Source organism: Diaphorina citri, unplaced genomic scaffold (assembly GCF_000475195.1).
Source record: "Diaphorina citri unplaced genomic scaffold, Diaci psyllid genome assembly version 1.1 scaffold1636, whole genome shotgun sequence".
NCBI lineage: Eukaryota > Metazoa > Arthropoda > Insecta > Hemiptera > Psyllidae > Diaphorina > Diaphorina citri.
In genome coordinates, this window is record NW_007379062.1 from 25,419 (window position 1) to 36,368 (window position 10,950).

At 41.1% G+C, this 10,950-nt stretch overlaps 1 protein-coding gene across 1 annotated transcript in view; it reads right to left on the minus strand.

Moving 5' to 3' along the window:
- The window catches only part of LOC113470504 (ubiquitin conjugation factor E4 A-like), a 29,465-nt gene that overhangs the window by 3,384 nt on the left and 15,131 nt on the right, over positions 1 to 10,950 (minus strand). The window contains exons 8-19 of the mRNA XM_026828996.1: positions 10,407 to 10,683; positions 8,540 to 8,746; positions 7,745 to 7,794; positions 7,498 to 7,647; positions 7,332 to 7,449; positions 6,636 to 6,898; positions 6,058 to 6,174; positions 5,278 to 5,477; positions 4,810 to 5,078; positions 3,764 to 3,951; positions 1,938 to 2,128; positions 1,135 to 1,418 (exon numbers count right to left, since the gene is read on the minus strand). Coding sequence (XP_026684797.1) covers positions 1,135 to 1,418; positions 1,938 to 2,128; positions 3,764 to 3,951; positions 4,810 to 5,078; positions 5,278 to 5,477; positions 6,058 to 6,174; positions 6,636 to 6,898; positions 7,332 to 7,449; positions 7,498 to 7,647; positions 7,745 to 7,794; positions 8,540 to 8,746; positions 10,407 to 10,683 — 2,314 coding nt within the window. The remainder of the gene's footprint in view (positions 1 to 1,134; positions 1,419 to 1,937; positions 2,129 to 3,763; positions 3,952 to 4,809; positions 5,079 to 5,277; positions 5,478 to 6,057; positions 6,175 to 6,635; positions 6,899 to 7,331; positions 7,450 to 7,497; positions 7,648 to 7,744; positions 7,795 to 8,539; positions 8,747 to 10,406; positions 10,684 to 10,950) is intronic.

A 10,950-nucleotide genomic window follows, 5' to 3' on the forward strand; every position in this document is an offset into this window, starting at 1 on the left:
ATTCATATTCATCACTAAAGCCTCCTTCATTGATATGAATCAAGCAACTTGCATAACAGTTAGTTATCCCAGAAAATACCCACAACTTTTGTAAAGTGTGAAAGTTTTTACCACAACAGTATCATGTTGACTTGGTACAAACTTAGTACTAAGCCACAAAGTATTTTATTGTTATGTTGAAATGCATTTCATTTGGATCAGGTGACTTAGCTAAATGTCCTTTTTGGTACAATATATAGTGAAAAGTTGTACAGCTTCTCTCAACAACTGTCAGAATCCTTGTAAGCGTTAAACCGTAGATTCGATTCCCGCCTGGGGCGGTTTTAATCCTAAACAGTTGAGATTCGTTCTCGAATCGGCTGGTTTTCTTCTATCCTGTCTTCCTTGTCTTTGTCAATTTCGGGACGATAAGACCTTAGCAGTTACAGTTCCCTTCTATCTAACCTCTTAAAAAATTACCATTTATTTTACATAAAAAGAAAAAGAAAAAAAAAAAAAGAAAAATAGTTGAATAGCACGTACTTTCTTAGTCAAGATTCGTAGATTCGCATAGGCTTAGCCCATCCTTTAGGGTTGTTCACCCCTACACCTAGGCCTCGGGTCTCAGGTTGGGCTTTATGTGTATGGAGTTAAGCACTTGACCAAAGAAACATCCCTGTTACTTAAATCGGCCCTCTCCTGTTTCTTCACCTTTTCCCGTGTACAGACCGTCAGCCTCTCAATCAACTCTAACTAGGGTGAATTCAGTGATGTAGCGTGGTCTAAAGTCAAGTGTAAGGCGTGTAGGGCACTAATTTCCATCACCATGCACATTACTACATAAGTCATGTAGATGCTTGAGAGGTAGAGTGTAGAGGCTTAACCCATCCTTTAGGGTTGTTCACCCCTACACCTAGGCCTCGGGTCTCGGGTTGGGCTTTATGTGATAGAGTTAAGCACTTAACCAAAGAAACATCTCTGTTACTTAAATCGTCCCTCACCTTTTTCTTCACCTTTTCACGTGTACAGACCGTCAGCCTCTCAATCAACTCTAACTAGGGTGCTGGGTGATTGCTTTGGGTTGACATTTGGTTTTGGCTACGTACCTGGCTATGGGTGATTGCTTTGGGTTGACATTTGGTTTTGGCTACGTACCTGGCTATGGTAGATTTATCAAGTGTTTGTCGTGAGGATGGTAGAGTAACAGGTTCTAGCATAATAGTATTCATGATAGGGTCTAGATATTCGTCAGGCGCGCCTGCGAGTAGCGCTTCATCTGATTGTAGTTGCGCGCCAAGCTTCTCTACTAGCACAGCCACGCGGCGCAGATCAGGAATCAGACTCGCGCCTCCAATACGCGCTAAATAGAGGAGGGAGGGAGGGAGGGAGAGAGAGAAATAATAATAAGGGGAGGTAGAGATATTTAGTTTGAGTTTTCGCTTGAAAAATAAATTAAATAAGAAATTGATGCAAAAGCACAAATTGAAACTTGGGGGAAAAAAAAAAAACAAACAAACGAACAAATCAAATCAAATCTCAAATTCTTTGTGGTACTTTTGTGAATATCACAACATGCCCTAATACCTACTAAGTGCTCCTTTGCAATCAATTTCCATAGTTCAATAATCTTCTTACACTGGTAATGCCGCCACTGGTCGCTCCTCACAGTAGCTACCTAATTATCCTCACGAGGCTGAGTGCAACCCGAACGTCAAGCTCCAAGAACGACCGAAAAAACTTCGACCGTGTTGGGAATGGAGCAGTTGCAAATGGGTAAAAATTATAAATAAATGGTCGATTCCTATGTAAAAAGTTGGGAAAAATCCAAATCTGAGGTGATGAGGATAAAATTCCATACCTCGGCTGGGATCGAACCCACGCCCTCCTGTTTACCAGGCGAGCGTCTTGATGTCTAAATTAAATAAATTCATTAATATGTTGTAGTGTAGGTGTTTTACCTTGAAGTTTCTCATCTTAGGTCCGACCAGATGGAATAAGAAATAGTTCAACATGGCGGCTATTCTATCTACCATGGTAGAGTGACAGAATATGGAGCGGATCTCTGAGGTTAGATATTCCAACGTGTGAATGGTTTCATTGCCCAGGATGTTATCAAACCTCGCCATCATACCGATGTGCTGGAGAAAACCTGAAATACGGGAAATAGAAGATAAGAGAATACCTAGAGGGAAATCTATTAGAACAGAATAGAATAGATAATAGAATATACCTAGTTTATATTGCTGGGATAGTGTCTTTACCCTAGCAGTCGTAACCAAGGTCTCAAATATTTTGGGGGGGACAAAGGATATTAGGTACACTTTTGTCTTGAGTATTTTAATGTGTACATGTGGCGCTCACAACAAAACTCAACACTCGAATACAATCTTACATAGAGCCAGCCTAGTTAGCTTAGTTGGTAGTACGTCTGCCTTGTAAGCGCTAGGCCGCGGGTTCGATTCCCGCCCGGGGCGGATTTTATCCTGATGGGATAATGTTCGTTCTCGGAACGGCTGGCTTTCTCCTATCCTGTCTTCCTTCTCTCTCCGATTTCGGGACGATAAGACCCTAGAGTTACAGTTCCCTCTGTCAAACCTCTTAAAAAAAAAAAAAAAAAAAAAAAATAGAGAAGTGGTCAATGTAATCAAATTAAAATGTTCCTTCTGATATTATGTTGTTTCATAGGTACCACCTCCCTCCCAAATAAATGAGGAGGTTCAACAGACCTAAAGCACCGTTCAAACCGGTGGAAAATTGGTATAATACGTCGGTGAAACCGTCATAATAAATTGGTATATTGGTAATACCGGTATAATTTATTGGCTTGAGATGTAAAGGCAGTGTTTTCCGCCCGCCAGTACACTCGACCGTAAAACACCAGCCTTACTCACTTTACACCGCTTTTTCACTAGATCTTAGCCTTTTGCGTACAGAATCAATTTCACCAGAATCGCTCTTACGGTAGGATTCATGTCCCACATGAAACTCAAGCGTTGTTGTTACAGTCAGACGTAAACAAAACATTTTTTTCAAATACGGTAGGATTCATGTGAGACATGAAACCTCCGAAAAGCGATTTGTGGTAGGCTTCATGTCACACATGAAATTGTTCCCTCGCTTTTAATTTATTTTCTTTTTTTTCCTAGTTGAGATAGAAACATCTGGTTTTTTTTGTCTTCTTCGGAAATCTTCGGACTATAATTCCGAATGCTTTGGAATCATAATAAACAAACACCGGCTTTTCAGTCTGCATTTGAAAGGAGCAAAAGATACACAAGTTCCTAGGCACGTCCTACCGTAACGCCTCCTATCTGTAAAAATCAAGCCGACCGTAGCGAGTAAATCTGTAGCTTCATGCTGGACATGAATCCTACCGTATCGCCAGATTCAAGTTATATTTCTCCTACCATAATGGCGGAACCATGATTTCATGTGACACATGAATCTGTCCGCAAAAGGTTAAAATGTACAAACCTCTGTTGATGTTGTACAGAGAAATAGGAGATGCAGTAGTCACAGAAGATTTAAAGCCAGCAATTTAGCTACGTTTGACACACAATAATGGTTATGAAGTCATTTGATACATCTTTTCCCCAACAGGACATTGGAGGTTAAGCAACATGTCAATATCTGGATCATGGTCAATATCTGGACGGGAGGGCGGGGACTAGTTGACACATTTTCACAACCATCCCTCATATAATATCTGGAAGCTCATCTTTCTACCCTCAGGCGATTTCATCTGCCTCTACTTCGTGGTGTCTTTCAGACGATTAGTGTGAGCCAAACTCGTTCATCCAGGAATCATATTTGGATAGATCGTGAGCGGTCACCGATTTCCGACACCTTGCGATGGCTTCCCGGAAATCCTTCTCGGTTACGGGAAGATCGATGTCTTCTTGTTTGATTTCCTTGATTTGAGCCGGTGTTTGTCCCATGATCTTTCTTCGGATGGACATCATTGCAGCGTCTCTGAAAGGGACAGGAAGGTTTTATTGTTCAGAGATGTTCCATCAAATCAAATGGACTACGACCCCGGGACACGGAAAAAGGCGATGAAGAAGTAGAGAGAATTTCCATCAAAGAATCATCAAATCTTTACATTCATGGAGTAGGTGAGAGAGTGCAGGTAACAGTGTAATGATAAATCCCCAACAAGAGGGTTATACATACTTATGGGCTGATTTGAACATTTTCTTTGTACTTTAAATTCTGCCCTAGAAAATACAGAAAACCACTTGACTACCTACGGACTATTGAGAAAACCACTTTTCTGCTCATACCATAATATATTATGTACTACGTTTACTACGACTAGTTTTCAAACCTTTTCTCAAGCAGGGACGGATCTAAATCTTACCGGGCAAGATTCGCAATATCCGAGCCTGTGTAACAAAAACGGCGGTGGAACACTCATCTTTTTTTTTTTTTTTTTTTTTTTTTTTTTTTTTTAAAAAAAAAAAAAAAAAAAAAAAAAAAAAAATCCCCCCAAAACCAGTTTTTTTGGCTTTATGGTTCTCTGGACAAAATTTGCACCAATTTTGTGTTTCTGGTAAAAAAGACCTTTAATTTGATATATAGGTCGACCAGGTTTGGATAAGTCCTTCTATGGGGACAGACAGACACACAGACAGACGACACCGAAGCGAATACAATAGTCCGTCCCTTATACCTTTTTATTACAATCGTAATAATAAAGGAAGGACGGACTAAAAAGGGAGATGTCATAAAGAGATGTATATGTTAAAAAAAAAAGGATCTGATTGGTTAATTTTTTGAAAATTTCAGCCAATCAGATTGCTTGAACCGAGTTAGAACTTAAAAACTCACTTGGTTCGCGCAATGTTGCCGAGGAGGTTCCTATTGAGTCCGCCGGGTTGCATATCCTGTTCATCCCCCGGTTGCAGGGGCAACATACACTCCAGGCACTCGGCTAGGCGGGCACGGAGGTGTGGATTACGTATGCGTCTGTTAGTTCCCATGTAGGCGAGTACACAGGTTAGACTAGGCTCCAACAGGGGAGTGCCGGCCTCTTCTAGATGGTAGACCTTGTGATGACGAATCAGATAGAGGAACGACCACAGATTGTCTATCACGAACTCTGGAATACATCTGGAACGAGATGAAACAGAAAGATTTAAAAAAGAAGGAAAAAAAGTGAGTGTTTCACCGCCGTTTTGTATTTCGTGGCAATGCAACTACTGCTACATTAGAATAGAATAGTATAAACTGCTACATTAGAATAGAATAGTATAAACTGCTACATTAGAATAGAATAGTATAAACTGAGTAGTGTACGTGTTTTACCTTGAAGTTTCTCATCTTAGGTCCGACCAGATGGAATAGGAAATAGTTCAACATGGCGGCTATTCTATCTACCATGGTAGAGTGACAGAATATGGAGCGGATCTCTGAGGTCAGATATTCCAACGTGTGAATGGTTTCATTGCCCAGGATGTTATCAAACCTCGCCATCATACCGATGTGCTGGAGAAAACCTGAAATACGGGAAATAGAAGATAAGAGAATACCTAGAGGGAAATCTATTAGAACAGAATAGAATGTACCTAGCTTATCTTGCTGGGATAGTGTCTTTAACTCTTTACCCTAGCAGTCGTAACCAAGGTCTCAAATATTTTGGGGGGAACAAAGGATATTAGGTACACTTTTGTCTCGAGTATTTTAATGTGTACAAAATCTATTGTTAATATGGAAAACCTAAAGAAAATTATCGTGAAAAAATTACTTATACTTACTGTAAGTTTATTTATTTATTTTTTTTTTTTTTATAGCTCGTGGATTCGATTCCCGCCCGGGGCGAACTTGAACTTAAAAAAATATGATTTGTTCTCGGAACGGCTGGCTTCCTCCTATCCTGTCATCCTTCTCTCTTCGCTTTCGGGACGATAAGACCTTAGCAGTTACAGTTCCCTCTATCGAACTTCTTTATAAAGGCATTATCCTTGATTAAAATGTTTTCTTGATCCCTTGTGTGCTGCGTCCGTGTTTGGGACTTTTGCACGGCCTTTACAACAGATAAAAGCACTCTATTTAATTATGTACTACATATGTATGTACCTTGGTTCTGAGCTTGTTCTCGCGGGGGTAGAGCGGCCCACTCCCCATTCTCTTGAGCAGTTTGCATGGTTCTGATCTGTGCCATGTTAGATAACGCCTCATCCAGAAGAAACACCGCTGAGGATATAGAACAATGGCAATAGAATGAGACACAAGGTTAGTCCAGAGGTAACGCGCTGACTTGCGCCGACCATGGCAACTATTTCTACAAATTACTTTTTGGTGTTCTCATATTGGTCCAACACCCAAATGGAAAAATATTGTGTTTCTTCTAGCCCATCTGATGAGGGACATACTCAATATGGGCATGCTACGACACAGACACGTAAGGGACAATGTATCAGGAAATCAAGACGCTCGCCTGTTAAACAGAAGAGTGTGGGTTCAATCCCAGCCGAGGTATGGAATTTTATCCTCGACATTGTTTGACAAATCTATAACAATATCAGAAGTACCTTACTACTGGATTCAACAGAATTTTCATCCCTAGTCGAGCAGTAATAATTAAAAAGATACTTTATTTTTTAACTAACATAATTATTATTATTCTATTCTAAAACACGCTCAATTTCACTCACCATCGTTCATGAGTAGATTTACAAATCTCAAGAACAGGGGCGGCCTATCGCTATGCATATTCTCCTCAGCTACTCGGGCGAGGCGCACAAATTGCCGCCTATGTTCATCCAAACTCCATAGGAACCGCATGATGGCGTACATGGGGCGCCGATAGTTGAACTTCTGCTCAAACTCTACAGACTCCCCGGTCATCTCTATACCCACGAATATGTCTAGGAGTGAGCGAACTATGTGCACGCGATGGGGATGCTCCGTGAATAATCTGAGGAGTGGGGGAGTAATAAACATGATTTTCGTAAAGTAGAACCTCGATTATTTCAACTAATTGGGATTAGGACCAAGGGTAGTTGAAATAATCGAGAGTTTAAATCGAGGTTCTACTTATTTATAAACTAATTTTTTGGTCGACATTTTTAATTAAGTCCGAAATTTCCCTCAGCCCGATTTTTTTTTTTTTTTTTTTTTTTTTTGTCCACCCTGTTTACACCCCTTTTTTTCAACAAACCCCACTAAGCTAACTAGGCTGGCTTGATAGAGGGAACTGTGACTGGCTTGATAGAGGGAACTGTAACTGCTAAGGTCTTATCGTCCGAAAGCAAAGAGAGGCGGACAGAATAGGAGGAAACCAACTGCTCCAAGAAATATAAGTTGGGGTTAGATTACCTTCAATAGTTTGCAAGATGCTGGGTGTGTACTCGTGGGGTTTACTGAAGAATTCATTGAATACAGACATGGGGGCATGAATCTGATGATGTTTGGGTAGACAGGATATGTTCAGCATAGAACCAAACAGGGTCTCCTCGAATAGATAACCTGGGGGAGAAATATATCCAAAATGTATGAAGTTGGGGGTTAGATTACCTTCAATAGTTTGCAAGATGCTGGGTGTGTACTCGTGAGGTTTACTGAAGAATTCATTGAATACAGACATGGGGGCATGAATCTGATGGTGCTTGGGTAGACAGGATATGTTCAGCATAGAACCAAACAGGGTCTCCTCGAATAGATAACCTGGGGGAGAAATATATCCAAAATGTAATGCCCGCCTCTCATGTTCAGGTGGTCTGATAGACCTGGGTCTCGAGTTTATCCCGACAGTCTGACAGACCTGGGTCTGAACATGAGGGGCGGGCTTTAAACCCAGGGATAACGCGCTCGCTGGTCATGCAAAGGTCACTTTTGATCGCTAAAATCTCCACCATAAGAAATACACAGAGTGCAGATTAGTGCAGAGACTGCGAGAGAGAAATGTTCCGCTGTCGACCAACATTTTGAGATTCGTTTATGTTTTTAGTTTTTTTAGTTTGATAACTATGCAGCTAATAGGGAGCACGCAGCGCGACCGTATTTTTATTATTTCCTACAAGTTTGGCCATGCCTTTTCTACAAGTTGGCCATGCCTCGGGATGAACTAGCGGGATTCCGGAGCGAAGCGACGGAATTCAGCTAGTAGAATAGTATAAACTGCTACATTAGAATTATGTGGTCTGTGTTGTGGTATGATCATCCCGTAGTATGTCTATCATCAGATGGGCGATAAGAGACACAATACTTCCCGTTTAGGTGCTGGGTCAACACGAGAACACCGAAGAAACCCGTCGAAATATTTGCAATCGAAATACATGTGGTCTGTGTCGTGGTATGCCCATTCCGTAGTATGTCTATCATCAGATGAGCGATAAGAGACACAATACTTCCCGTTTAGGTGCTGGGTCAACACGAGAACACCGAAGAAACCCGTCGAAATATTTGCAATCGAAATAAGAATGCATTTTTTTTTGTCAATGGTGGGGATCGAACCCGGGACCTTCTGCATGGCAAGCAAGCGCGTTACCACTGGGCTAATCGTGCCTCCAAAAAAATCTCAATTCGATATACCAACCCCAAAGCGCCCATCACTTACTTGAGCACCGGTGTGATTTTCTCCGGCAAGGGGAAACTAACTGGTCGCATCATAAGAGGAGCATGTGACGTCACAGTAGTGTCCGAGCTCTCTGATTGGTCCACATTGAGCAGAAGTTGTACAAGATACACGCAGGTACACAGTTGAAATTGAGTGAGCAATGAGAGAGTGGTGGGGTGCAGGAGCACGGTACGATATGCTATGTATCTAGGAGAGAAAGCAACAAAGAATAAGAATAACCCCTAGTTAGCTTGGGGTTTGGTGCGTCTATCTTTTAAAAGCTAGGCCGCGGGTTCGATTCCAGCTCGGGGTGGATTTTATCCCAAACAGATAAGGTTCGTTCTCGGAACGGGCTGGCTTTCTCCTATCCTGTCTTTCTTCTCTCTTCGCTTTCGGGACGATAAGACTTTAGCAGTTACCTATATTTCATCTACCAAACCTCAAATAATAATAATAACACCCTGCGACAGTAAAAGGCCTCGTAAATACTTACCAGCAACATTGTAATCAAAAACATTGTTTCTCAACAACCAATAAATGTGTTTGTAACACTCCAGCAACTTTTTTACCCTCCAGACTTATTTCTAAACTATTTCTCTTAACTTTTAGTAAGCAATAGATTTTATCTTTAAAGTTGCTCCACATTCGAAAATCGAAACGTTAATTTTCGTAACAATTGTGCAACTGTTGCGAAATAAACGTTTCCGGTTGGTTCGCAACAACTACGCAATTGTTGCGAAATAAATGTTTCCCATTGACTCGCAACAATTGCACAACTGTTGCGAAACAAATATTTCGTTGCAATACTCACTTGGACGTTTTCATGATGGTAATTCCTGAAGGGATAGAGTTCCAAACACACAGAACATTGCAGAAGTCGGAGGCTGTGGAAATTTAATAGGTATGTGGCGCTCACAACAACACTCAACACAAATAAAATCTTACATAGAAAACGCAGGTTCTCGTTTCTCCACAATTTCCATCTCTGAAGTATAAATAACACTTCCAAATTCCTGGCCAGCACCTGAGAGCTATGTCTAACTGATGAGTTCCAATAAGAACGAAACGCGACTTAGGCTGCTCTCAGGTGTTGGCTAAATTGGTGACCCCGACGTGATGGAAATTGGTGACCCCGACGTGATCTGAACACGCAACTGACGTGATGGAAATTAGGAAACTTGAGAGCCCTCATCTGGACTTGACCGCGTAGAAAGAGAGAGCAACAAAGAATAAGAATAACCTCTAGTTAGCTTGGGGTTTGGTGCGTCTATCTTTTAAAAGCTAGGTCGCGGGTTCGACTCCAGCTCGGGGTGGATTTTATCCCAAACAGATAAGGTTCGTTTCTCGGAACGGATGGCTTTCTCCTGTCCTATCTTGTCTTTCTTCTCTCTTCGCTTTCGGGACGATGAAACCTTAGCAGTTACCTATATTTCATCTACCAAACCTCAAATAATAATAATAATAATAATAACACCCTGCGACAGTAAAAGGCCTCGTAAATACTTATCAGCAACATTGTAATCAAAAACATTGTTTCTCAACAACCAAGAAATGTGTTTGTAACAATCCAGCAACTTTTTTACCCTCCAGACTTATTTCTAAACTATTTCTCTCAAGTTTTAGTAAGCAATAGATTTTATTTCTAAACTATTTCTCTCAAGTTTTAGTAAGCAATAGATTTTATCTTTAAAGTTGCTCCACATTCGAAAATCGACGTTAATTTTCGTAACAATTGTGCAACTGTTGCGAAATAAACGTTTCCGGTTGGTTCGCAACAACTACGCAACTGTCGCGAAATAAATGTTTCCCATTGACTCGCAACAATTGCACAACTGTTGCGAAACAAATATTTCGTTGCAATACTCACTTGGACGTTTTCAGTGACAACGCTTCGCGAACATGTTGCGTCATTGGATGATCCGGATTGTTCATCGCATCCAGATACGTTGCCTGTATCCGGGCTAGCTCCTGATGTGTCCGATTCAACTGATCCAACATAACGCGTGTGGAGAGATCGAGTGAGCGATGTGTAAGCCAGTAGCACTCGGTGATGAAGGTAAGGGGAGCGCGGGGTTTGGGTCGAGGGGCCTCGGCGTCGTGGGGAAGCAGACAGGTTTCCTTGTGTAAACCGCGCAGGTGAATACCTTGAGTGAAAAACAAGTGAATTATGTTGGTTACGAAAGCAAAGGAATTGGGTCATTAGGTCACTTTCCTACCAAGTGAATCATTAATTTTGCCCCAAAGGTGCGGTACAAGTGGACAGTTTGATTACCATTTTTTGCCCGACCCTTTTGCCATATTTTAGGAGGAATTTGCTGAACTTTATCACATCAATAGTAAGTAGTCATTTGTTTACTTCATGAGAGTTAATCCAATTAAAAAAAAAAAAAAAAAAAAAAAAAAAAAAAAAA